A 27,155-nucleotide genomic window follows, 5' to 3' on the forward strand; every position below is an offset into this window, starting at 1 on the left:
CTTTGTCTCCAGGGACCCTAATTTTGTACTCCTCTAACTCTCGCCTTGGGGCCCAGTGGACCCAAGAATTTTCCCCTTCCCCAAATCCTAGAGACCTTGAACTAGAATCCCCCAGTACTAAATCCATTCAGGGCCCCAATGCCGGGTATAACAATCACATACTATGTGCTGGACACTTTAAGAACTACCTTATGATGTATTTACTATTATCCTTATTTTACAGATAAACTGAGGCATAGAGAGGTTATCAGTAACTTGTCCAAAATCACAGTGAATGAGTACAGCAGCTTGGATTTGAATCCAGCCCACATGCCTCTATAGACTGCTGTAGTGGTATCCAATTTGTGGGTCTCCTGAGTACCAGCCTAGTCACTGAACCGCCCATCCCTCACCCCTTCAGGGAGCTGAGATGACCAACCACTCTCCTGCCCCTTCAGGGAGCTGAGATGACCAACCACTCTCCTGCCCCCTTGCTCTGGCCCCATCAAGAAAACCAGACATCCCATCATCCAATTTCCTTCCCTTGAGAGAACCTAGGATGTCAGTCCTCCAACTCTCAATTCTATATCAGGACTCCAGACACCTGGTCCCCTGTCCCTCACTTTTTACTAGCACCCAAACCTTCGAAGAGACCCAGGTATATGGTAATCACATCCCACCCTGATTCAATAACTCAACAATAAATAATAATAATAATAATAATAATGATGATAAACATTAAGTCCCTGGTACTGCACTTTGCACTTCTGTTTAAAACCCTCTAGTGGCTTCTCACTGCCCTTAGAATAAAATCCAAGCTCCTTCCCCTAGTCTTCAAGGGCCCTCTTTGATTTCCCTTCCTACCACTCCCTCCAGCTCCCTGTAGTCCAGCCACACTGGTCCTTCTGTCTGCTCTCCAAACAACCTGAGCTTGTTCAAGCCTCCAGCCTCATTTCTTCTTCCTCCAGCACTGAAATGAGTCCTGTCCTCGGCTCAGATGTCACCTCCCCACAGAGCCCTTGCCTGATCACCTTGTGTAAAGTAGCTTCCTCTCCTGCGGTCTTTATCACCTGTTTATTAGTTCATTTCCTGCAAAGCACTTAGCGCCCAGTCTGAAATTTATCAACTTCATTGGTAGGTTTTCTCTTTATGGTCTGCCCACTTCTACTAGGAAAGTAAACTCCACGGTAACAGCAGGCATCACATCTGTTTTCTTTATTATGACCTCCTGATTCATAATAGATGTTTAATAAATGTTTGATGAAGAAAGGAATGAATGTGTAGCTGCGTTAGCGTACCGGTATCACCTTACTCATTTAGAGTAAGTATCCAAATTAGGACTAGCGCTCTTAGTATATTGTCAGTATTATTAGTATTACTGTACCCATGTCACAGATGAGGAAAACGAGGCTCAGAAAGTTGAAATAATCAGTTGAGGTCCCCCACGCAGGAAATGGTGGCACTGGCATTAACTTCTGCCCTTTACCCCCTTCCAGAATTTCACGTGTTTCCATTTTCCATCCCCTGACCCTCACTGTGGGGCCAGCTCCCCCCCCCAAGCTTTCAACCCACTCCACGCAGCAGGAATCTGGCCTGCTCCCCCAGAGCCCCATTCCTCTAAGCATCCAGTGCTAAGCCCCATCAGGGAAAGCAGACATCCCGCCTGGGACAAGACCCAGTCTGGAGGCCGGAGAATCAGGCCCTCCCTCTGCTTGATGCTTGCCCCACCCTGGCGCTGCTCAGCTCCCTGGGCTCCCAGGGCTTCTCATCTCAACGCTGGGAGGGAGCCCCAGAAGATGCCTGTCTGGGGGCAGTGGGTGGGAAGCCCAGAGAATGAGGAACCCAAGTGCCTAGTCCCTCCCTCTGGCTGCAGACCTCAGCTGGGTGCGGTGCGAGTGGGTATAAAAGGGTCAGTATATATTGAGAGGAGCAGAGAGAAAAACCAGGAGAGTGAGAAGAGAGAAAAAGAAGGTAGTATAGGCAGTGAGGACTGGAGAGAAAAAGAGGGAAGAAAGGAGGGCGAGAGAAAGAGAGAGAGATCCCGATTGGAGGGGAGAAGGAAGGCTAGAGCCAGAGTAGAGCGAGGGAGGGAGGAAGGCGGTGAGAGAGGCGGGGGCCTCGAGAGGGTGGAAGGAGGGAGAAGGGCGGGGCGCGGAGGCCCCAGCAAGGGACGAGACTCCCAACTCTGACTTTTTCTGCCGCTCTCGGTAAGTTTCCAGCCCGTTATTCAGACTGGGATTTCTTTATTTACTCGGGAGTGCAGCAGTTTGGAAAGGATACCCCCAGGCTGAGAAGGATGCCCCCACTTTCAGACACCGTGGAAATCCTTTGTAATTTAAGAAGTGATCTCTTAGCACTTGGGGTGGAGATTCGGGAAGGGGTGGGGCCCGGCAAGGATTCGGGGTTCTCAGCAGAGCCCTCCACTGGTAAACTTCTTTTGGTTTTTCCCCATGGCTGTCCACTCTCTCCTGAGGACCCTGAGATCAGGGCTTTGCCAGAGAACACCCCACATCTGGGGGACCTCCAGGCACCCCATTTCTGGAAACTGAAGGGTTTGGGGAGGCTGGCTCCTTCTTGTCAAGCCTCCCCATGCCAACACCAGCCTCCCACCCTCAGCATGGATCTCGCCCATTTTTCCAACAAGATGTCTAGCAGACACCAGTCTGGCAGCAGGGTGGGGTGGGGACCTTGTGGGCATAGCCAGGGACTGGGGTTTCCCTGGTTCTTGGAGGCAGGGGGGTGGGATGAGTCACTGGGTGACTCACTGAGTCCCCCTCCTTCCTACCCCAAGAGAGGAGGGGGGTGACTCAAGGACGCCTGTCTCTGGGGGAAGCCCCCAGCTTCTGATGAATCTGGAGGGGTATCAGCTTGAATTTTCATATCCTGGCCCATATGTGCCCAGGATCAGGACTTTAAGGAGACAGGAGGCCACACTGCTAGTCCTACTCCCTCCTGGACCCAGGAGTTCATCCCTGGCTTGATCCAACCTCTGGAGAATTCAGGAGTTCGGGCCCCCCAGCTTCCTCCCTGCTCAGACTCAGAAGTCCCGGCCCCCACCCCAGCCCTCTTCTGCACCACCCCCAGGAGTCTGGACTCAGCCCCCTTCTCCACCAGGATTGGAGCATCTCACTTGCCCTTGTGCCAACCTCTTGAAACGACCATCTCCTGACACCCCCCAGCCCAGACTTCCACCGCAGCCATGTCTCTCCTCCTGCTGGTGGTCTCTGCCCTTCACATCCTCATTCTCATCCTGCTTTTCGTGGCCACTTTGGACAAGGTAAGCCCACTCAGGCAGCGGGGCAGCTTCTCCTGCAGACTCCCTCCACACCCCTCTTCTACAGTCACTCCAGCCCCACCCCTTTTCCCTAGCATCTACCCTTCCGAGTTCTGCCACTGATGCCTCTACCCTGCCCTCCCCCCCCCCACTGCTCCCACCCCTTCTTACTAAATCCATGCCTTCCCCAGTTCAATGCCTTCCAGTACCTCACCCTTTCCCAACCCTTCCCACAATCTCCCTGACACTGCCCACTTTCCTTTCCTAACCCTGCCCTTCTTTCTCGGTCCATCCCAGTCCTGGTGGACCCTCCCGGGGAAGGAGTCCCTGAATCTCTGGTATGACTGCACGTGGAACAATGACAACAAAACGTGGGCCTGCAGTAACGTCAGCGAGAATGGTGAGGGGCATCGGGGACCGGTCTGCAAGGGGAGGGGTTGCCCCAGGTCTCCTCCCAGAACCAAGAACTAGGGAACTCCTCAAAGTTTGAGTGGGCAGGTCTGGGCCCCAATGCTGAGTGAGTGGGGCTGATTATGACCCTCTTATCTGGGATGGTAGGGGGCAATATGCTCATATTCTAGAGAGGATGAACTAAAAACCCCCCTCCTTTATGATTCAGAAAGAGTGGAGGCCACATGCAATGGTTTAAGGAATGGGGAGAAAGCTCCCAAGATTCTGAGAAAGTAGGATTATGTTCTCAAAGTTCTAAGGAGATGGGACTGGTATTTGGAATGGATGTCCAGGACCAATTTGTCCAAGTTCCAAGGGATTGAAGCTGGAACCACATTACAGTTCTAGAGGGGTGGGGCTAAATCCTTCCAAGGTCCTGAACAAGGTTGGGGGGGGGTACAGTGCTGATGCATCTGAGTTATAAAGGATAAGAGCTGTATCCTTCTAAATTTCTAAGTGAAAGAAAAATGAAAGATTAAATGCTTTTCCCCTAAGAGTGAAGCAAGAACTTCTGTTCTCACCGGTTCTATTTGGTGTTGTACCGGAGGTAGCCAATGCAACAGGGCAAGAAAAAGAAATAAAAGGTATAAAGAGGGGGGAGGAAAAAGTAAACATGTCTCTATCCCCGGCAGACATGTTCATGTAAAAAACCCTAAAGAATCTTGACAATAGCTTTCTAGAACTGATAAGGGAATTTAGCAAAGTTATAGGAATCAAGGTCAATATAAGTGATACTCTTAAGCATCCAAACTTTTATGGCTCTAAACGGGGTGGGGCAGTGAACGATGAGCATTACTTAGCCAACTCTCCCGGCCTCTCCAGGCCGGTGGAGCTGGAACTCTGGACCTACTGTGACTTTCACCTCTATCTCCTTATTGCAGGCTGGCTGAAGGCGGTTCAGGTCCTCATGGTGCTTTCCCTCATCCTCTGCTGTCTGTCCTTCATCCTGTTCATGTTCCAGCTCTACACCATGAGGCGAGGAGGGCTCTTCTATGCCACTGGCCTCTGCCAGCTTTGCACCAGTGAGCACGGGCCCCAAGGAATTGAAGGGAAGGGAGGGGGACTGTCAGGATGCTGGGGGCCCTGAGAATGGACATCGGGTCAAAGAAAACAAGTATCAACAGCCCAAGGACTACCTGAAGTGCCTCCGTAGGCTACCCCGCCGCCTGGGGACTCACAGGAGTTGTACTTTTCACTGATTCAGTGGTTTGTGGTGTGCGTCTCTGAGTCATGTGGAAGCTGACACTTAGAGCTTCAAGGAGCCGGGGCTGGGAAAGGTGGTGTGAGCAAATAATTTAGATCCCAGGGATGGGAGGGCCGGGAGAGTTGGCTAAGTAATGCTCCAGGAGAGAACTCTGAATCATAATAGTAGTGATTTTATAATAGCAGCTGGCTTCTGTTTCTGGTGGACCTACTGTGCATTAGACTAGACACTTCAAGGAGTTTATATACCTTAAATTTTTTTTTACTTCAGGTGCAGAGAGCTAAGTTATCATGGTCCTCAGTTTCTGGTATATTCTCTTCTCAGGTTCCTCTAAAGTCCCTCTCGTTTTAATTCACTATTTTCGTGCTTGGCTCGCAGAAAGGCACTAAAAAATATTCCTTGAAGGGATGGGTGGCTGGCTGGATGAATGGATGGATGGATAGTATTTTCCATTTTATGGATGAATAAAGAGCACCCAGCTAGATAAACTAAATTGCCCGAGGACAGTATGCGGTAGGGAGCGAACCACAACTCCCAGAAGGCAGCGGTGGTGAGCACTGGCTTTCCTGCGGCTTCTTTGCCCCGTGGGCTGTTGGGAAATGCAGTCTTCTTGCTGGTACTGCGTGACACCTGATTCCCGTCTCCCCGCAGGCGTGGCGGTGTTTACCGGGGCGCTGATCTACGCCATTCACGCCGAGGAGATCCTGGCGGAGCGCCCGCCGGGAGGCAGCTTCGGTTACTGCTTCGCCCTGGCTTGGGTGGCCTTCCCCTTCGCCCTGGCCAGCGGCGTCATCTACATCCACCTGCGGAAGCGGGAGTGAGAGCCCCGCGTCGCCCTGCCGCCTCTGCCGGCGCCCGGATCCTCCGTCTGAGCCCCAAAGCCCCCGCGCCCGTCCCCGTCCAGAAAATAAAACGGTTTAACCGCCTGCTCTGCCTTTGCCTCCTTCCTTCCTCCCTGCCTCCTCCAGAAACCCAGGCTGCTCGTGCCTGATCTTTCCTGAACCTGGGACAGCCCCTCCAGGCCCCCAGTCCCTTTAAAAAAAAAAAAAAAAGATTTTATTTATTTATGTGACAGAAAGACAGCCAGCGAGAGAGGGAACACAGCAGGGGAGTGGGAGAGGAAGAAGCAGACTCCCAGTGGAGGAGCCCGATGTGGGGCTCGATCCCAGAAAGACGGGATCATGCCCTGAGCCAAAAGCAGACGCTTAACGACTGCGCCACCCAGGCGCACCCCCCCCCCCCAGTCCCTTCTAAACCAGGACACAGGAAGTCGGGGTCCCAGCTGCCTTTTCCCTTACACAGACCTGAGGCCCTGGGCCCTTCCGTCTCAGGATTCCTCCCGAGTCTAGACCTCTAGGCACTTGTGGGGAAGAACCAGGCATGTGGGTTTCCTGTACTCTTTTTCCTTGTACAAGGGTGTCTTTCTCTCAACCAGGCAGGGAGTGTGTTGTTCTAGATTGTTGGTCTCCGCCCCTCCCCCCCCCAACTCTGGGAAGACTTCTCTGTTTCCATCTTGGAACTCAGACACCTTCCCTCGTTAGGAGCCAGCTCCTCCTCTTTCCCCTCCCCCACCCAATTTTGCCGCTAGCCCATATGACACCTTAGTAAAAATTAGATGGCACCCCCCCCCCCGGCTTACCCAGCCCCACCAGGCCACATGTGGGGGTCGGGAGGGGGGGAGATGGCTAGATTTTACATCTGCCCGTGACTTGGCTGTGTGCCTTTGTGCAATGAACAATTTGCACAACCGCACATGGCTGTCCTATCTCCCTTGTTCATAAGACCCAGTCTTTGGGGGAACCAGGGCCTCTCCTCAGGAACCAGGTCTTCTCTGAGATCCTCTTCCGTTACCCGCAGCCAGTCTATTTCACCAACTGCGAACCCAGTCTCTCCCTAGGACTACAGCTTTCTCTGCCTAGGCCCCACCCAAATGCATTCCCCCAAGATCGAGTATCTCCTTTCCAGGATTCTGATATTTTCCTTCTTTTCAACCCCTGCAGCCATCCCACTCATCCAGATTTATTAAACATGATTTATTCCTTTGGGAGAGGGGACAGGAGAGAAATTGACAGACCAATAAATATTGCACAGGCCACTGGTGGAAGAAAGATCCAGACCGAGGTAGTTTCTGCAGAAAGGGTGCGGGACCTGGGCAGGAAAGGCACCTGAGGTTGTTGGGGCCTGAGTGGAAATAAGTCTTGGTTCCTCCTGACCCACGGTTTTCTGCCTGACCCAAGGCTCCCAACCCCTTTAGCCTGGACCAGTTGATCAGCAGTTGACCAGAAAGCCTGCCTTACGAGCTGCGGCAATTGATAGAAAGATCAGGTTTCCTTTAGAAGTTCTGATGGGTTGCTTCTATGCGGCGACAACTGGCAGCCTAAGTTTGACAGTGCCCAGCAGCTGTCATTGGCAGTTGGCCAGAGAGCTGGGCTAACCGGCTCCCATTGGCTGTGGACTGGGGCTCCGCCTTGGTGAACATGTTGGACATTTTTGCCCGGAGCGGGCTAAAAAGACAGCGATCTATGGCCTCGGAAGGGTACAGTTTAACAACTGTGCCTAGTGGTTTGTAACACTTAACAGCTGTGATTGGCTGACACTCCTTCTCAGCCAAGCCCTGTTTGGACTTTTACGGCGGGGGTGGGACTAAGGGACGGCCTAGAAGCAGAGCCAAAAAGCTTTGATTGGCTGTTCGGGGGGTGCCTAGCAACCGTAGGCTGCCTCAATTGCTAGCTTTGTTTAAGAATACTGTGTAACGGAAGTGATTGCCTGTGGGTGAGTGGAAGTTAGGGAGGGGCAAAGCATAGTAGCTTTGATTGACAGCTTATCGTGGGGAGGCGGGGCTTAGTGTGCCTCCCCAGGTGGCTGAGCAAGGCTGGGCTTGTCACTGCCGGGTGCGGGCTGGGGGGGCTCAGAAACGACTGTGGGCAACGGGTCTAGTTTGGGGAAACCCGGAGGTGGGAACATCCCGATGCTGGGGGTCAGGGCTTGCAGGTGGGCCAGGGCCCGAGTTCCGTTGAAGGCCACGTCACAGCCTGACTGGGCCAGGAGCCAGTGCTCTACCTCCGATTGGAGCCACTGGGAGGTCTCTGCTGGGAGAGAAGCAGGTGTTGTGAGGGAGGTGACTGGGGCCTTGAAGGACCGGGAAGGGACAGCAGGGAGGGCACAGGGAAAGGAACTGAGGGGTCTGGGTCTGGGAGAAGCCCAGGGGTACGCTTGAGGCTAGCAAGTAAGTGGGACAAGGCCTAGGAGGGTACAGCTCTGGGGCTCTCATCTAGGGACAAGTCAGGGAGGTTCCTGTTGGGAAGGAGACAACCTGAGGCTCACATCGGGAGTGGACAAGAGTCTCTTTTGGAAGGAGCGCTAGGGAAGTTGGGAGCAAAGGAGGGCATGCCACACCAGGAGTCCGATGATCCAAGACCCTTATTCAGGAAAAGGTCAGGATAGGGAGGTCACTCCAGGGAGGAACCAGGTCCATCCAGATCGAAAGCTGCGTTCGGGGGGTGGGGGGTGGGAGTCCCATCTGCAGAGGGCCGAAAAAGTCCCCTAGGGAATTGGTCAGATCACCGGTGGGAGCCGGGAGTGCTGGGCCTGCAGCGAGGGGGTGGTGTCTCAGTGGGGCGGGGCTGAGGGAGTCTTGACCCTGTAGGGACACGACGGAGGATATTCCAGGTGGGGCCACGTCACTACTAGGCCGCCATGGGATGGGGGCAGAGCGGCAAAGGGCAGGGGTGGTGGAGGGTGTGGGCGGGGCGAGGGGCGGGGCGAGGGGCGGTCCTTGGGGGCAGCGCCGCCCACCACCGGGCGCCGGATCCCAGGGCCGAGTCCTACCTTCGGGCTGGCCGCGCGCGCCGCGCGGCAGCCGGGCCAGGAAGCTGTGCGCCAGCAGAGCCTCCTTGGCGTGCTCGTCCTGCGCGCGCAGGGCCAGGGCGCTGAGCAGCTCCGAGTTGTTGGAAGTGCTGCGGTAGTAAAGCATGTGCGCCAGCTCCAGGGCCTGCGCGCTGCGCCGCTGTCCGAACATCTGCAGGCGGGAAGCGCCCGCGGGCTCAGCCGGGCGCCCGGGGGGAGGGGCAGGTCCCCTGGGACCCCACGCCCCCCCCCCCCCCCCCGACACACCGCAGTCACTCAGCCCTGGGATGGTCCTTCCCGCGGGCTCCTGGGCTCCCCCCAGACCCCCTGGGTCCAGGTCCCCAGGACCACTACCCGAGTATTTGCATTTCACACCCACTCACACACACACACACACACACACACACACACACACACACACGCTCTCGCCCCAACGACTCCTGCGCCACCAACAGCTTTCAGCAACCGCTTCACTGGGTTGCCTATCGGAGCCACATATTAATAGATTTGTTCAAGGATTTCCAAACGATTTGAGCTTTAGCCTTGGAACTTTCTGTGACGAGGATTTTTTTTTAAGTCCTTATCTTTTAGACACCTACTAAAGTATTTCCAGGCGATATGTCTAGGATTTGCTTCAAAATAACCCAGCGGTGGGAGAGCAGGGGGTCTTTAGGTGAAACCTGATGGACTGTGGATAATTATAGACGCCGGATGCGGGCCACACGGGAGCTCATCATACTGTTCTAGTTGTTTGCGTGAACTTTGCCATAATAAAAAGGTTTCCAGTGTTAAATTGTCAAGAGAAGTGTTAACAGAAAACAAGTACTCCAAGCCTCTTTGGGGGAAGGAGAATGGGGGGGGCAAATCTGGGGCCCAGCTGTCTATTAATGGGCAGCCCCCTTCCCCACCCTTGGCCCCCTCCTCCGCTGGACCCCTTTCCCCATCCTTGGTGTCCCTAAGGAGGGAAAGGAGAGCCCACCGGTGCCCTCAGGGGCTCACACTAAAAACCTCCACTCCGATTGCTCCGATGGCTCCGGTCATCACAAAATGAGTTCAAGCCTGCTGGATCCAGTAGCCGGCAGGCCTGGGGGCAATCCCAACTCTGCCCCCTACCAACTATGAGCCCTTGGCTAAGACCTAAGTCCTCCGGGGAAATGAGATAGTGAAATGAGATAGATGATAGAAAAGGTTCCAGAAATCCACATAAGGTTTATGAGACACTTGGCACTGCGCCAGGCCCGTAACAGGCACTTCAACGTTAGCTACTGTGGAATATTTGACCTCACTCCAGGCTGGGTGTCGTCTTTTAAAGGCATGTACTGTCTGCCCATCTTACACTGGGACCTGAGGTGAAATGCCTCTGAAGTCAGCAGAGCCGTGGAAATCGCTCAAATGACCTGCCCAGGACTGCTGACACGGCTGTGTGCGACTGTGCTCTCCCTTGCTACAGGTCCCGCACAGTCGGTGTCTGTCCCTGCGTTGGAACGAATTGCCATCTCTTTGCTGGGAGGCGAGATGCGGGAACTGCGTGTGTTAGGGACCGTCTGGGACGAATCACACCTTGGGTTTTCTGTCTGTTCTGCCAAGCTAATGCAGCTGAATTCTCAGACATTAAGTGGGCTGGTCATGCTTCCGATGAGGCCAGACCTCTGTTCCTGGAGAGGACACAACAGCTGCCACCTGGGTGTTCCCTTTAACACTCACTGTGGCCCCTCACCCCACCTCCCAGTCTACCAGATCCCCCTCTCTTGTGCTCCAGATCTGGGGTGGCCTCGCCATCTGCCCAGTGACAGGCTGGACCCCTGGCAGCATCCTCGCTCCCTCCTCAGCAGCCTGTCGGTCCCTAGCCCTGTCCTCTTGCCCTGACTCTCTTGGCCCCGTCCCCCTGCACCTGCCCCTGCCAGTCTGTCTCTGCACAGCCCCAGAGCTGACCCTGCTCGTCCCTCGCTCACAGTCCTGCCATGGCTCCCCAGTGCCCTCAGAGAGTCCACGCTGCCTGGCCTGATGCCAAGGCCCTGCGTGGCCTGGCCCCTGAAGATTTCTCCCTCTCCCCTCCTGCCCCTCCTCTCTGAATTCAGCCCATGTTGATGAGCCAGTACCCCGAACGTTACCCTGAGCTGCCCTCTCTTTTGGGCCTGTGGGCCTCAGAACAAGCCAAGTCACCCTAGTCTGTTCTTAGAAAACATCCTCAAGGTTCAGGGTGGACATTGTGTCCCACAGATGAGCAACTGGGCCGCAAGTCTCCTGCAGTGGCCACTGCGACCTCCGTGAGGCATGCGACAGTCTGTCCTGCAGAGCAGGACCGGCCCTGATGCATCCCCGGGATGCTTGCTTCTCAACAACCCCAGGCCTGCTCTGTGCTGGGCCAGGGTATGGCGGCAGCTCACAGGGGCACCAGCCAGGCCCAAGAAGGCTGGGAAGGTTTCCTGGAGCCTCTGAGCTGAGGATAAGCGGTGAGCAGGGGATGGCCAGCCCAACAGGGGAGAAAGGATATCTCAGTCAGAGGGAACAGCATCTGCAAAGGGGAGAGGAGTGAAGGGAAGCCGCAGAGTGGGGAGCAGGAGAAGGTGCTAGCAGTACGTTTTGCTGGAGCTGAAGCATACGACTGTGTTGGATGCGGCTGGGGAAACAGGGTTTCTGGGGCCAGGCTGTGAGCAAGGAGCAAAGCCAGTTCTGGGGCCCTTGGGGATGGGCTGGAGGGCTGGATGGGACTGACCGGGGAGGCTGGGAAGGCCTGGGCTGGGGCCAGGACAGAGGGAACAAGATGGGCGCAGAATCGGGGCTGGAAGGACAGGCTGGGGACTGACAGACTGGGAGGCAGGGCAAGGGCCATCTCCAGGGGTCTAGCCAGGGCCGGGGGGGGGGGGGGCAGGGCCCTCTACAGATGGAGAGCCACAACAGGAGAGGAGCGGTATGGGGAGCCGCTGCTGGAGGGGAGTGCGAAGGGCCCTCCAGGGGGCTGTTCCAGAGTTGGGCGGCTTCAGGCTGAGCAAGGAGATCTGAGATGATAGGGAGCTGCCCGTGGAAACCAGAGATGGCTGCGCTCTTCTGGGGGGGAAGAAAGAGGGATAGGTGCACTACAGCAAAATCGGCTCCCCGCATCTGGTCTGAGCACAGTCCTGAGAAGGGGGTTTGGGGAAGGATCCTGAGCTCAGTGGGATGGGGTGCGTGAGTGTTGGAAGGCCTTAGGCACGTCCAGGGAGCAGGCAGGGACAGGGGTCTGGACTCTGGGAGAGGAGCCTGCACCAGAGACAGATATCTGGGAGTGATGGACACACAGGAGGGGACAAGAGTGCACAGGGTGGGGCAGCTGGAGGGAGGCTCAGAGGGCCCACATTTAAGGACTGGAGCTTAGCCCGGAGCAGGGGAAAACATTTAATGGATAGGCTAAATTAGCTAGGGAACTGGGTTTTAAATGGGACCCTGCAGAGCCTGAGAGGCTCCGCAGCCCCCTGGGGCCTCAGAGAGGTGGGACGCATGGTTCACCTGGGGCTGGCAGTCTGGGTGCCCCCCCAGACCAGTGGACACCCCTCACCAGCCTCCCTGCCGCTGGTCTCACAGCCCCACCCCCTCCGTGGTGGCTGCACTCCCTCTGTGCTCGAGAAACTCTGCCATGGCAACTGCTGCCCTGCAGAAAAAGCCCAGGGCCCCTATTCTGGCATTCAAGTCCCCTACCACCCCCTGTGGCCTCACTTCTCCACCCTGTACCCCGGACTCCAGCCCTGTGAGATCTCCCAAGCTGCACTCACTCAGCCCCTTCTCCACGGGGTTCAGTCCTCCCCTTTCAAAGCTTCCCTTAAATCCAGCCTGACCCCTAGTCCTTCTCAGGAGTTGCTATCCCCACCCCCAGCCTGTCACCCTCTCAGCCAGCCCAGCCTGGCTATTATCTGTGGGATTTATTACCAGTCCTCCTAAGACCCCGCTGGGATGGCTGTAAACAGCTTGAAAACCAATGAACCAGCGAGCGAATGATCAAGTACAGCGGACTCCACACACCAGTCCCCACTCCTGGGGCCAGCGCCAGCCCTGGGGAGAATCAGTAAAAGGCAGCCCCTCTGGGCTGACTCAGCCTCGACACAGCCAGCGCACCTGGCACAAGTTAGCTTTCAGCCCCCACCCATCCCCTCAGCCTCGAATCCTTGGATGGTGAACAACCTGCGCAACTGTATGAGGTGGCCATGCGTCCACATGTAGCAGAATCAGGAAGGGAGGGTGTTAAAAATACAGTTTCCTTGGCCCCCGTCCCAGAGTTTCCAATTCAGTCCATTTGGGCTGGAGCTCAGGAGCCCGCATTTATAAAACAGCTCCCCTGGTGAAAATGACACCCCGCCAGGATGAGGAAGCTCAGACTCAGAGAACAACAGCCCAGTTAGTAATAATAATAATAACAATGATGGCTAACTCTCATATAGTCCGTTCTGTACTACATGTCAGGCTCTGTTCTCAGCATCACATGCGTATTCATTCATTTGATCCCCACAACAACCCTATGAATCCGGTTCTTGTCATCACCACTCTCCAGATGTGAGAGCGGAAGCACAGAGAGGTTAAGCAGCCTGTTCAAGGTCACACAGCTAAGAGACAGAAGAGCTAGATTCAAGCCCAGGCAGTCCGGTTCTGAAACAACTTCCCCACGTCACTAAAATGCCTCTAAAACAGGCACTTAATGACGGGCTGGGAACACTCACGGGGCGCCTACTGCATACCGGGCACTGTGCCCAGTGCTTTTCATGGCGCCCCTCATTATATCCTCAGGACAACCGTACAAGGCCGGTCTCACTCTGGTCTCCGTTTTCCAGGTGAGGAAACCGGAGCGCAGAGAGATTAAGAAAGCTGCCCAAGGTTGTGCTGAGTACAAGGGAGGGAGCGAGAGAGGAAGAGGGGGAGGGAGGGAGGGACAGAAGGTGGGAATGACAAAGTAACGGAGGGAGGGAATGAAGGGCACCACGAGGCAGGAACAATGCACGGAAGAAACGAAACTGCAGGGTGGCCTGAGCTTCCGGCTGAACACCCAGAAGCGGGGACCCGAGAAGCTCGCCGGGGGCCGCCCACTCACCTTGGAGGCCCGCAGGCCCATGAACATGGCGAAGAGCAGCAGCAGCAGGGAGGTGGCCATCTTGAGGTCTGTCAGCACCACCATGCCCACGTTCACGAACATTATCATGCCCGAGACGAAGAGCGTGAGGTTGAGCAGGGCGCGCTGCGCGGCGGACGTGCGCACTTTCAGCTCGGGCAGCAGCTGCTCCAGGCCCTCCAGGGGCGTGTCCTTGAAGCTCTTCAGCACCAGGTGCCCCCCCTTGGTTCGGGCCGCCAGCACCACCCGCTTGAAGTATCTCCTGAGGGACGAAGACCCAGGGGCAGGAGGGGGGGTCAGGACAGCGCCCTGCGGCCCCGGGACGCTCTCTCTAGCTCTGGAGTCACACGCTCATTGGAGAGGCTACTGAATGGTGGCGGGAGGAACCTCAGACATAAGCCAAGTGTCCCACAGCAGGGCGTCCGTTAAGTCGTGCGATCCCCTGTTACTGGACACACAGATGGCTTCTGGTTTTATGTACTGGCGGACTGGGCGCTGAATACAAATCTCTTCGTTGGTGATTTTTCAAACTCAAATTCTACTTTTAATTTAGAGCGTCTGCGAGGTGCCAGGGAGCGCTATTAAGCTCTGGAGAGATAGCAAAATGAGTCAGCCACGGCTTTGTGGAGCTCACAGTCCAGCGTGAGAGACAGATAATTAAACACACAGTCTGCAAGTATAAATATCTCCTTGGAATAGATTCCTGGAAGTGGAACTACTGAGCGGTATATAGGGATAGGAGGGTTTTTTGTGTTTTTTTGGGTTGTTTTTGTCTTTGGGTTTTTTGTTTGGTTTGGTTTTTTTTGGACTCATGACCATATTTGATAAACTGATTTCCAGAAAGATTGGGTAATTTACAGGCCCAAGAGATCTGGCTCTCCTGACCCTGCTCTGTGTTAGAGGAGCCTCTGTTAAAAATATAACCTTCACCAGAATCCTGGCTGCGCCATTTTTTCAGAATGTGGCCTTTCCTTTCTGAGCCTCAGTCGTCCTCATTTGGAAAATGGGGAGAAATGTCCCTACCCCTTCTCTTCCCCTGGGCACTGTAGTTCTTATTTTCCCTTGGGAAGAAAAGGCAACATTTGGATGATATCCCCACCCCTTTCTTGACTTCCCCCCCAGGTCCCGACACCCAAATCCAGACACTGACCTGTCAGTCCCCTCTCGACTCTAACCTTGCTCCCTTTCGCTGCAGCTGGGGAACAAGGGCCGCCTCACCTCTGTGCAGGGGGCGACCTGATGAAGAAGCCACGTTTGGAGCCCACGCTGGACTTACGGGGCATCTGCCCGACTCGCTGGCCCAGGGCCCAGAACTGCATGTAGATATACTGATCCAAATTTATTGTCACCTGACAAGGGGAACAAAGGAAGAAAAGGCAGCTGAGCATGGGCTAGGGTGAGAGCGCAGGCTACTAGAATTAGATCCCCCTCCCCTCAGTGATTTCCACCCCTCTCCCAGGCTTATCATCACCCAGTATCTAGGCAGGATAGCCATGTACAGGTGCTCATGTTGTATACTGCACAAGGGGATACTATCTAAGATGGCACCATTTACCTCCTCGTCATAGTCATTTTTATTTCCACATTTCCCAGAATCTAAGATGTTACTGATTTTAAGATACTCTATTATTTTTTAATTGAATAAATATGACATGTAACACTGTGTAAGCTTAAGGCATACAACATATTACTTTGATACATGTATATATTGTAATACGATTGTCAATTGGATATTCCATTATTTTATGAAGCAACTAAAAGAGAAAATATATTGCCAATTTAAACTATGCCACACCACCACTTATAAGTCATATCCCAATTTCGGACAATAAAATATGACTTTGGAAAAAAAGCGTATCTTAAAAATCACTAAAATGGGGGACTTTGGAAGATTTTAGTATTTGTATTTTAATTTTGTTGACTTTAAGGATGAGCGTTTTGTATTATTTATTATTACAGTTTTCTGGCAGATGGTGATAAAGTCTCTAGTCCTAAGAAGAGCCGTATATTATGATACTTTTCCAACAGATGGCAGTGCAGTGACTGAGAAACAGGTACCTTATTCTAATTAACCAAAGAACACTACTGTGGGCTCATGGCCTGTGTTCAGGACAACTCCCAGCAGCCTCTGCCCCAAAGGCTCCATCCCTGCCCCAAGGCCTCCTGGGAGTTCCAGTTGTCCCCTGGGAGACAGGCACCTGGACCTCATCCTGAGGGTGATGGACCACCAGTGCGTAGGCCAGAGTGTCCTCCGAGAGCGGGGAGAAGTTGGCTTGGGCCAGCAGGGGTTCCAGAGCCTGGAGCACCTCCTGCTCGTTGCACAGACGCTGGGGGTCCGTAAGCGAAGGCTGGTCGAGGGTCTCCCTGTCGGGGTTGATGGGGTCATACAAGGCCTGAAGAGAGAGTCAGAGAGAAGAAAAATGGGCTAGGGCACAAGCATGAGGGATTGTTCCCAGCCCCCCCAAGTTTAGGTGATGGGGTGCCCCTGGGCTAGTGTGGGGCCCTCTCCCCTTCTCTCTCTGTCTTCGAGCTCACCTTAAGTAGCCTCGTTATTCCTATGCCTTTAAACACCGCTCTGTGACTCTCTGTGTATCTCCGGGCAACTTCCCATCTCTAGCCCAGACCTATCCTCCAGGTTCCAGACCCGATACCCCATTCCGGGGCACGAGCGTCTGTCCCCAGGAATGCAGGGGAAGGTGGACGCAGGGATGTGCAGGGAGAATACGTTTCCCAGCCTCTCTGGAGGCCAGGTGTGGCCAGAAGACAGGTTTCATCCATAGAACGTGAGCAGGCTGGGTCCAACTTCCCCTCGTTTATTGCTCCCCTGACCTCCACTCTTTTCCTTCATCTGCCGGCTGAAAACACTGCTTTGCCCCCAGCTTAGTTTTGACCACACGGAGATGAAGACAACATTCTAAGGAATGGCACAGCAATAAGACAGAAGGATGCTGGGTCCTAGGATAACCTCCTGCGGAACCCTGGCCCACTCACCACCGGACCGTGAAGAGGGACAGAAGGAATCTTCCACTTCCTTTAAACCATCTTGTAGTGGGGTCTGCTTGTTACAGCAGCTATGCCTTTATACTGACAAATGCAAACTCTCCAGTTCACATTTCTTCTGTGATGTCAGTCATCTCAAATGGCAGCAAGGTGAGCCACACGTCATATCCTCCCACCCCCATCTTCCAATAAAACCACTATTTTGGGTTTCTTCTCCCAGACCTCTTCCCCCCACAACCAGCCCTGGCCTCTAGCCCAAGCGTCAGACCCTCATATTCAATGATCTCTTTGACACCTCCCCATTGGAAAGGGCATCCCACATCTAATACGGCCCGAGGAGAATGCCTCATTTCTTCCTCTCCCTCTGCCAGCCTTCTCCCTAAAGGAAACGGCACCCCCTGATTCTACAGATGCTCGGATCAGAAATCTCGGAGGCATCCTTGATCCTTTCCTTCCCTTGGCCCCTCTATCCAATCCTTTAGCAAGTTCACTGGCTAGACCCTTGTGTCGCCCTTGAATTCATGCCCCGCCCCCCACCCATCTCCACGGCCACCTTCTCATCGGGCCACCTTCTCTTCCCACCTCAACAACTGCATTGGGCTTCTGCTCTGCCTGCTTCTTCTCACCACTTCCAAACCGGCTCCACAAAATTGCCACAAAGAGGTTATTTAGACTAGAAACAGATCCCGCACCCTCTCCCCCAGGAACTCCCCACTGCGATTGGCATAAATACCAGAAATGGTCAACTACCTCCGAGGTCCCGCACAAACTGGCCTCAGCTCTGCCCATCTCATCTTATGCACCCACCACTCCCCCCTGCCCACAAAAGAAAAAAAAAAAAATGTTGACTCAATGAATGAACAAGGGAGGGAGTCTCTGGATGCCTAGCCTCTTTGCTGGTTTCAGGATGACATGTGACTTGTCCCAGACTATACAGCGAGCCTCTTGGGGAGATCACTGGTCCAGAAAATACGCCATAAACAAGCCCAACCCTCCGTGTCTCTCAGGACAGGTAGCCCTAAGGAACAGGCTGTCCAGGCCAGGTGTAATTTTGAATTAGTGGAAGGAAAGAGGTACTCCAAGTGGGAGGAACGCCCTTGGCAGAAGTTTGGAGGTGGGAAGGCCCAGGGCCATGGAAACCACTGAGCAGGGAGACAGGACAGCCAAGCCTCAGCAAATCCCCTTCTGAACGAACTCCCAGGGCTGGGGCGTGCTGCCCGACGACAGGACTCCGGCCCAACGCTGGGGCCTGCGCCAGAAGCCCTTCAGGTCCCACAGGCCAAGTTCTCGGACTCACAGAGTGACCTTGAGAAATTCCACTGCCAGGACTGAGCCGCAGTTTGAGGGGGAGGGAAGCTCAGAGCCCGAGAAGAGAGAAATCTGCATTCATCAGGCATCCACTGCGAGCCAAATTCTCTTCTGGGCACCTCCCATCTACCTCCAGCCAGGGCTCCAGGCCAGAAACCTGGATGTCACAGGTGACCCCTGGATGTCACAGGTGACCCCTGCTGCTCCCTTCCCCCACACGATGAACCCTGCTGACTCTACCCCCAAAACAGATCACCATTTTGCCCCCGTCCACACCCCCATCTCCTCCTCCTGACTGGAGGAGTTTAACAGCCTTCTCAGTGGTCTCCCCAAATCCCCTTGCCCCACCCCCAACAATCTGCTTTCTACCCAGCAGCCAAGATTCTATCAAACCATAACGACAACAGTAATAAATGATAGTGCACATTTATAAAGCGCTTACCAAGCGTCAGGGACTGTTTGAAGCAGGTTGTTCTCACATTTTGACAATGGTACTATTGTTATCCTCATTTACTGAGGTGGGAACTGAGGCACAGAGAGGTTAAGTAACGGCCCAAGGTCACACAGCCAGGAAGTGGTATATCAGGAATTACACATCTAACCACGTCGATCTCATTCCAAGGCTCCTACTGCCCTCAGGAAATAGGATCATGTGTCCTGTGTCTGTTCTGTGTCCTGCAAGGCCTCTGAGGACCTAACACCACAATCTCCGTTGGTGGCTCAACACCAGCCACACTGGTTTAAGTTCCTCCAGGCACAGGGACATTGCACATGCTGTTAAGAGACACCCCTGTCCCCCATCCCTGTCCCCTACTGAAGTCCTATTCTTCTACGATATTCCAGTTCCCTTATCACTCTCAAAAAGCCTTCCTCCACTCCTTAGGCTGAGAAGAGCCGCCTTGTGAGGTTGGACAGATTGTGCACTGCACAAATGTGCCAGATCTAATAAGCACCATTTTAGATGCTGTAGACGTATACATTTATCCTGTCACTCTTTCAGATGGAAATAAAGAATGCGGAGCAGCACCAGCCAACAGAACTGCCTACAATGATAGAAACATCTAGATCTGCACCATCCAATAGCTTACCACTGGTCACAGGTGGCAACTGAGCACTTGAAATGGGGTGAATCCAATGGAAGAAAGGAATTTCTAAATTTTATTTAATTTCAATGATCTCAAATTTCAACAGCCACATGTGGCTAGCAACTACCATATTACGCAGAACCAGGCGAGGGAAAGGGGCGCGTTTTGCCAGTTTGCACACGGACTTCGGTGCAGAAACCAAGGTCAGCTGTGTTATCTGTGGGCACGAGCCATGCCCAGTGAATTCACTGTCTGAATTTATCTGCTCATTGGGAGAGAGTCTCTGACTCACAATTATCCCCACCACCCAAGCTCAGCTCCCTGGGGCAAGGCGTGTGCTTGAATTTGCTGCTGATGTTCCTGAGCTCCAGACTTACCCCCCAAGAGCCCACTCAACGCTTGCCCGCGGACGCCCAACAGGCCTCTTGACACCCCCACGCGGGCATCTGACGGGCCTCCTCTCAAACCCACTGCCTCCCAAACGGGTCCTAAGACTCCTCCCCGGACCTGCTTCTCCCACTCCCTTACCCGGCTCAGAAGAGGCCGAGGCCATCCTTCCAGGTGCTTGGGCCCAAAGCCTGGGCTCCTCTATTTCTCACACATCGAACCCATCGGCAAATCCTGATGGCCCCACATTCAAAATAGATCCGGAATCTGCCCACTTCTCACCACCACCCGCTTGCAACCCCCTTGCACTCCAGGTCTGAGCTACCCACACCCCCTGGACCCTTGCGGTGGCCTGGGCACTGGTCTCCCTGCTCCCATCCTCCAGCCCCAACCCAGTCTATGCCCCTGGCAGCCGCCAGAGGGCACCTGTTGTCACTGAAGTCAGCTCCCATCCCTCTGCGCAGAGCCCCCTGGTGGCTTCCACCTCACTCAGAGTCAAAGCAAAGTCCTCACTGGGTCCCCACGAGGCTCTGTAGGATCTGGGCCCCAGCCCCATCTCTGCCCTCATTTCTAGCCCTCTTCCCATTGCTCACTCAGCCTCTTTGTTGTTCATCCTACATACCATACATACATACACTCCTGCCACAGGGCCTTTGCACTTACTGTTCCCGCAGAACTCCTCATGGCTCACTCTTGCCTCCTTTTGGTCTCTGTTCAAATGTCACCCCTTCCATGAGGCCTTCCCTAACTATTGTACCTAAAAATTACAAAACATTCCTGCTTTCTTGTTCTTCTTAATTAACATTACCAGATTTAGCCAAAAAAAATTTTTTTTAATTAAATGCAGTACACCAAGTTATATTTGATTTCTAGATCAACAACTAACAATATTTCGGTTTAAGTATGTCCCATGCAGTATTTGAGGACTGTATGACATAGGACATAATTATACTACAAAAAAAAAAAAAAAGTTATTCACAGCTTATCTGAAATTCAAATTTAACTGGGTGTAGAGGGTTGAACAGTATCCTCTAAAAATTCGCGTCTCCTCGGAACCTCAGAATATGACCTCCTTTGGAAATAGGGTCTTTGCAGATCTAATGAGGTAAGAATCCCAGGATGAGATCATCCTGGATTAGGGTGGGCCCTGAAGGAGTGTCCCTTCATAAGAGACAGAAAAGGACACGCAGAGGGGCGCCTAGGTGGCGCAGTCGTTAAGCATCTGCCTTCGCCTCAGGGTGTGATCCTGGCGCTCCAGGATCGAGCCCCACATCAGGCTCCTCCGCTAGGAGCCTGCTTCTTCCTCTCCCAGTCCCCCTGCTTGTGTTCCCTCTCTCGCTGGCTCTCTCTCTCTCTGTCAAATAAATAAATAAATAAATCTTAAAAAAAAAAAAAAAAGGACACACAAAGTCACAGAGAAGAAGGTGACGTGAAGATGGGAGACAGAGGTGTCTGACTATTGTGTCTCTAAGCTGAGGAAGGCCAAGGATAGCAGCCACCATCGGCGAGGAGAGGGGCATGGGACGGTCCCCCCACAGAGCCTCCAGGAGAAACCAACCCTGCCCACACTTTGATTTTGGACTTCAGGCCTCCTGAACTCCGCAAGAGCAAACTTCTGTTGTTGTGAGCCCCCCAGGTTATGGTGATTTCTTACAGCAGCAGCTGGAAGTGAATCAACTGGGTGTCCTGAACTTTCTCTGGCAACCTGATCCCTAGTACTTAGCACCTCTTAACACATTTTACTTCTTTACCTTCTTCTTCTTCTTTTTTTTTTTTAAGTAAACTCTATCCCCGACGTGGGGCTTGAACTCACGACCCTGAGATCGAAAGTTGCATGCTCTACTGGCTGAGCCAGCCAGGCACCCCTGCTTCTTTACCTTCTTGAAGGTCTGTCTCCCTCACTAGAACGTGAGCCCACAAGGCAGAGACGCACATCCGTCAGGCTCACCACTATGTCCCAGGACCTGGAACCATTTTGGAGGACACAGTAGGTGCTCAGTAAATACCTACTGAGGGGCGCCTAGGTGGCTCAGTCGGTTGAGTGTCAGACTCTTGGTTTCTGCTCGGGTCATGATTCTGGGGTCGTGGGATTGAGCCCCCACGTCGGGCTCTGTGCAGAGCGCGGAGCCTGCTTGGGATTCTCTCTCCCTCTGCCCCTCCCCCTGCTCTCCCTCTCAAAGAAAGAAAGAAAGAATCTTGGGGCGCCTGGGTGGCACAGCGGTTGAGCGTCTGCCTTCGGCTCGGGGCGTGATCCCAGCATTACGGGATCGAGCCCCACATCAGGCTCCTCCGCTATGAGCCTGCTTCTTCCTCTCCCGCTCCCCCTGCTTGTGTTCCCTCTCTCGCTGACTGTCTCTATCTCTGTCGAATAAATAAATAAAATCCTTAAAAAAAAAAAAAAAAGAAAGAAAGAATCTTTAAAATGCATACATACGTACCCACTGAATGAATTCAATGATGAGTAAGGGAAAGAAGAGGTGCGGAGAGAGGTCACCCGTCAAGGTCAGTGGCTCAGCTAGTAAACAACGCAGCCAGCTCTTTTTCTCCTGCCCCAGGCAGCTTCCTCAAGGGGCTTAGGTCATCAGCAAAGGGTCCCCCATGGTGTCTCACCTGCCTCTGCTTCCACCCTTCCCTTCCCCTCTTAGCGTCCCCATTTAAAATCTCCTGCCCAGGTGGGAATATGCATCATCACTGTATATGTTTTTCTGTGTTTCTATATATGTAAATGTTTATAGAATAAAATGATTTTCTAAATAACTAAACCCTGCCTCTCATGGAACCCATGGCCGGGGCCCGGAGACAGTCGGACCCGGCTGCAAATCCTGGCTCGGCCATGCCCTCCCAGAGCCTCAGTGTCGGCCTCTGCAAACAGGGCTAAGGGCAGCTGCCCCTCGATGCCATAGGAAGGAGTCGATGAGCCTGACCCGGAGTGCGTGCTCAGTGGCAAGGGGCTGTGGTCGCTCCTATTCAAACCAAAGAGGGGACGTGCCGGAGGGCAGTGGCAGTGTGCAGCAAAGGGTTGACGCAGCAGGCCTGGGTTGTCCAAACCCTGCACATTCCAAAGGACCAGCCCTTGCCTTGGCTCCTGGGATAACTTCTAAGCCCTTGGAAATGTTCTGCCTGATAAAGAGTGTCTGGGTTGACCTGGGGCCTTGGGCCACAGCAGCTAGTCCACGCTAACAATGTGATTCATGGTGGGGCCTTGGGCCACCAAGTAGCAGTCTGACCCCTGGCGGGCCTGGTGACTGAGTAGCTAAAGTCAGCCAGGCAAGCGCCGACCAACCCTCAGTAACTATCCCGGACACCAGTTGGGGTGCCCGGCTGGCTCAGTTGGCACAGCATTTGACTCTCGATCTCAGGGTTGTGAGTTCGAGCCCCACATTGGGTGCAGAGATTATAAAGAAAATAAATAGATTATCAAGAAAATAAAATCTTGAGAAAAAAAAAATCCTGGACATCAGGGCTCAGGTGAATCTCCCTGGTGGGCAATACTCCGTACATGTTGTCATGCCTCATTGGCAGGACAACTATGTGTCATCTTGCAAGACTCCTCTGGGAGAGACAACAGGAAGCTGGCCTGGCCTCTCCTGGACCCCGCCCCATGGCCTTTCTCCTTTGCTGATTTTGTTCGCTATCCTTTTGTTGTAATAAACTATTACTGTGAGCGTAACAGCTTTTCTGAGCACTGTGAGTCATGGAGAGATAATCACTGAGGCCGATAGCTGTCTCAGGGACCCCCCCTCCCAGCCCCCGACACAGCCAGGATCCTGGGAGGGGAAGTGGTAGGATATGGAGAATGTGGCTTGCCGACATCACCCTTCCCTGGGGTTCCACTTCTCTTTCCGGCTCCTCCTTGGCTGTCCCCCTCACCGGGTCCAGTTCCCCTTCCCGATCTCAAGGCTGGTGTGTCCCAGGGCTCAGCTAATGCCCCTGATGACCTCATCTAGTACCATATGAATGCTCCCAGGGGATGCTTCTCAGCCCAGACCCCTCCTGTGGCCTCCGGAGCCCACATTCGGGTCCATCTGTCCACCTGGCTGTCTAACAGGCAACTCCGATTCCTAAGTGCAAAGCAGAGCTCGCGTCTTCCCCGCAGAGCTGCCTCCCGCCCCCGTCCTGTCTTCCACATCTCAGTAAATGGCAGCCCCATTCTTCCAGAGGAGCACGGCCCAAACTGCTGGAGGCACCCCCTGACTTTTTCCTTTCCCTCACCGCCCGCCCGCACAGCCAAATGCTGATGCCTTCCAACCATTACCAGCGTCTGACCACTTTTCCCCACTTCCACTGCTATTACTCTTGCTGGGGCTGCCATTATCCCTCACCTGGACAAACATAATTGACTCTGAATAGATCTCCCTGCCTCTGACAATCTGTTCCAGAAGGATCCTGTTAACACCTAAATCAGCACATGTCCCTCCTCTGCTCAGAGCCCTCCTGTGGCTCCCGGCTCACCTAAAGTCAGAGTAAAGTCCTTACCACTGCCCACAGGGCCAGGCAACAGTTTACCCCCAACCCCTCTCTGCCTTCGTCTCCTGCCCACTCTCCCTCGCTCACTGCCCTGCAGCCATGGTGCTCCCTTTCCCGCTCTTCCAACTCTCCGTACCCCAGGGCCTTTGCATTTGCTTTTCCCTCCGCCTAGAATGTGCCCACCCCCCACCATACCCCTGCCACCAGACATCCATCAGGCTCTCTCTCTGTCTTCACCCAGGTCTTAACTCCCCTGTCACCTCCTCAGAGAAGCCTTCCCTGACCACCCTGTATAAAACAGGCCCTCATGTCATCCTTCTCTATCCTGCTACTCTGCTTCATTGTTCTCAGCACTTACGGCTCTGGGGCATCCCATTTTATATTCATTCATTCATTCACTCATTGTCTCCCCAACCAGAATGTCAGCTCCACGAGGATGCAGCTTCATCTGTCCTGCTCACTGCTGTGTCCCCCGTGCTTAGAGCAGGGCCAGGTTCCAAGGAGGGGCTCAAAGGATTTTTACTGAATGAATGAATAAGCAAACAAGCACACCAAGGAAGGCGCCGGGGGCCTGGTCCTCACCTGCAGCCGGGCCAGGATATGGTGGTAGTGGAACAAGGTGCAGAAGTCCACGTGGGCCGCAAAGTCCTCCAAAGCTGCTTTCTCCGCAGGGCTGGAGTGGAATTCCTGTTACCTCAGGAAGCAAAACTTCTCTTTAGGCTTCTTACCCCTTCCTCACAGGGAGGATTTCTTTCCCTGGCAGTCCATACGATCTGGGCTTTTTCAGATTTTGTTTTGCTTGGGGTGGGGGGCAGCCAATTTTACTGACCAAGAAACTGAGCCAGCCCTGCGTAGCGGAAAGCAGCAGAAAGAGCTAGAAGGTCAAGTTCCTGCTTTGACACTCGCTCGCTGACATTCACACAATGCTTATTGTGTACCAGCCTCTGTTTGCTGGCCTATTATCCTCCAGAGGCTGTACAGAGATGCATGGAATTATAACCCCCATTTTTCAGAAGGAGAAACTGAGGCTCGGGGGAAGCACTTGCTGAGGGCCACAATATCTGTATAAAAAGAAGCTGAGACTCCAACCCAGAACACACATATTTAACCGCTTCTTGATGCTTCCTACCTCGGTGCCCTAGGTGAGTGTCTTCACCTCTCTCTGAGCTTGTTCCCTTATCAGCAACAGAGGATCACAACCTCTTTTTCCGAGAGCGATGGGGAGAATGTGATGCCATTCTGTGTCCACATACATACACACGTGTTTGTGTATGTGTGTCGATATCTACGTGTGTGCTTGTGGATAAAATCTAGCACAGGCCTTAGTATGTACGGAGGTGTTCAATAAGTAATTTTTAAATGAATGAATGATAATCCTCAATAATGACAAGTAGGATGATGAGAGTGGGGTAAGAGCTCAGCTCTGGAGCTGGACCAGGACTCTCAGTGGAGCAGGTGCCTAATGCCTCACGAGACACCATAGTCCCTGCCCTGCTCTGGAGTCAGACCACTTTGGTTCTAACCTGGGCCACAATGACATAGCCTTGAGTAAGTCACTTTCTCTCTCCTCCTGCTTCAGTCACCTCATTTGTAAAATAGGGACCATGGTAGTCTCTCTCTCACTGGGTTGTTCTGATGATTCAACAAGACGTGGAAAATGCTTAGCACTGTGCCATACAGTAAGAGCTCAAACAGTGTGATAATAATTATGATTATAGCTTCACTAGTATAATAATTATTATTAGGTCGTAGTAATAGTAATGATGAAGATAATCATTATACCCATTTTGCAGAGGGAAAAACCATGCCCCAGAGAAGCCCCCCCCTCCCCCAAGCTAGAGTCCAGAATTGCTGCTACATCAGCATCTCACAGGTCTGTCCCTGCAGTCCAACGCCACGCCCACCTGGGAGTGGAAAAGGAAAGGGAACTACAACTCCCAGGAGGCGCCAGAACAGCCCTCTATGGCACGTAGGGCGATGCCGCCGCGATGCCTGCCGGGAGTCGTAGTCCCCAGGCTCTTGGACCCGGGACGGGCGGTACCTGTGTCAGGAGGCGGAGCAGCTGCTCCTTGGAGAACGGGATGAACCGCTCGCGGTACTGCCGGGCCCAGTCGCGGGGCTCCGTGGGGTTCCACATCTTGCGGTACTCCCCCATCTTCGCCGCCAGCGACGACAGGGCCCGGGGGGGCCCGAGGAGCGTGGGCAACAGGGACCATACTCGGACCCTGGGTCCCCAGACCCCCCGGGTCAAATGCAGCATGGCCAGCCCCTTTCCTTGGAGCCTGAACGAGGGAAATGGACAGGGGTCAAAGGTCATCTAGAGGAAACGCACCCTCTCCACCTCCAGGGGCCGTCCCTACCCCAGGCAGGGCACAGAGCCCATCTGCCCGTCTTGCAGCGCGTCTTGCCCTTGCTCTCCCACACCGCTCATGTGGCCCGCGCCCCAGGCAGGGGTCAGAAGTCATGAGTCCTGGGGCGTTTTTCGGGCCCAGAGACCCTGTAGTGGTACAACGGGTTTCTGCGGGGTCTAGGCAGCAGGTGGATCTTAGGAGCATAGGAGATGCTCGGAAAGGCTACATAAGGGGTACAGGACAGCCCTCCCCCGGCCATGCAATTCTCCACCCTCTCCCTCACCTTAGCCAACGCTCGACTGTCATTGAGCCTCCTGCGCATGTGTAGGAAGGCGTCCTGGGTCCCCAAGGTTCGGCTTCAGCCTGCAGTAATACGCATGCGCAAAGCCTGGGCCATCCAAAGCTGTCCATCTTTTTCCAATGCCCTGTCTCAACTGCGCGTGCGCAATCTGCCAGCCTTTCTTCTCCCTGCTTGTTTGCGCGCAGCGCATGCGCTGCGGAGGTGTCTCCTTGTGTGCGCGCTTCAAAGGGAATGGGGCGGAGCGAGCGCGAGACTCCCGGGAAGACTGGGGCGGGGCAGGGCTCCCGCGCGCTGACTGCCAACGGCGGGCGGCCCAACGTCCGCTGAGGCCACGCCCCCGCCCGTGTCCGCTCCTGAGAAGGCGGGGAAAGGGCGGGGGCGGGACTTGGACGCAGCCAATCAGCTGTGGAGGAGCGAAAAGGCGGGAAA

At 54.0% G+C, this 27,155-nt stretch overlaps 2 protein-coding genes across 5 annotated transcripts; one reads left to right on the forward strand and one right to left on the reverse strand.

The window, feature by feature from the left end:
- The first annotated feature begins 2,048 nt into the window (after positions 1-2,048).
- Positions 2,049-5,833, forward strand: EMP3 (epithelial membrane protein 3 (MAM blood group)). 2 transcript variants are annotated; one of them, XM_045772305.2, is made up of 5 exons: positions 2,049-2,186; positions 3,094-3,256; positions 3,551-3,653; positions 4,585-4,725; positions 5,559-5,833. In XM_045772305.2, the coding sequence occupies exons 2-5, from the start codon at positions 3,179-3,181 to the stop codon at positions 5,726-5,728; spliced, it is 492 nt and encodes a 163-aa protein (XP_045628261.1). In that variant the 5' UTR covers positions 2,049-2,186; positions 3,094-3,178; the 3' UTR covers positions 5,729-5,833. The 2 variants fall into 2 exon arrangements, with proteins under 2 accessions (XP_045628261.1, XP_045628262.1); XM_045772306.2 differs by having other exon boundaries at positions 2,058-2,186; positions 3,064-3,256.
- Positions 5,834-6,925: 1,092 nt separating this feature from the next.
- TMEM143 (transmembrane protein 143) lies at positions 6,926-26,865 on the reverse strand. Of its 3 annotated transcripts, none has more exons than XM_045772296.2 (8): positions 26,709-26,865; positions 26,116-26,356; positions 24,657-24,761; positions 16,026-16,220; positions 15,046-15,176; positions 13,810-14,089; positions 8,736-8,925; positions 6,926-7,993 (listed from the first exon to the last, which is right to left on the reverse strand). In XM_045772296.2, exons 1-8 carry the CDS (start codon positions 26,834-26,836, stop codon positions 7,749-7,751), a joined length of 1,515 nt encoding a protein of 504 aa, XP_045628252.2. In that variant the 5' UTR covers positions 26,837-26,865; the 3' UTR covers positions 6,926-7,748. The 3 variants fall into 3 exon arrangements, with proteins under 3 accessions (XP_045628252.2, XP_045628251.2, XP_045628253.2); XM_045772295.2 differs by having other exon boundaries at positions 6,926-7,996; XM_045772297.2 differs by lacking the exon at positions 6,926-7,993 and adding an exon at positions 8,413-8,547.
- Positions 26,866-27,155: the final 290 nt, after the last annotated feature.

The sequence above is a fragment of the Ursus americanus genome, chromosome 21 (genome assembly GCF_024610735.1).
Source record: "Ursus americanus isolate L20-20 chromosome 21, mUrsAme1.1.p, whole genome shotgun sequence".
NCBI lineage: Eukaryota > Metazoa > Chordata > Mammalia > Carnivora > Ursidae > Ursus > Ursus americanus.

Excerpts from the sequence above, each read along its gene's own strand:
- EMP3 (XM_045772305.2), top strand. The coding sequence starts at position 3,179 with ATGTCTCTCCTCCTGCTGGTGGTCTCTGCCCTTCACATCCTCATTCTC. Across the intron at positions 3,257-3,550 it reads TCGTGGCCACTTTGGACAAG|TCCTGGTGGACCCTCCCGGG; the intron begins GTAAGCCCACTC and ends GGTCCATCCCAG. Across the intron at positions 3,654-4,584 it reads CAGTAACGTCAGCGAGAATG|GCTGGCTGAAGGCGGTTCAG; the intron begins GTGAGGGGCATC and ends TCCTTATTGCAG.
- TMEM143 (XM_045772295.2), bottom strand. The coding sequence starts at position 26,836 with ATGGACAGCTTTGGATGGCCCAGGCTTTGCGCATGCGTATTACTGCAG. Across the intron at positions 26,357-26,708 it reads ACAGTCGAGCGTTGGCTAAG|GCTCCAAGGAAAGGGGCTGG; the intron begins GTGAGGGAGAGG and ends TCCCTCGTTCAG. Across the intron at positions 8,926-13,809 it reads TGGGCCTGCGGGCCTCCAAG|ATGTTCGGACAGCGGCGCAG; the intron begins GTGAGTGGGCGG and ends TCCCGCCTGCAG.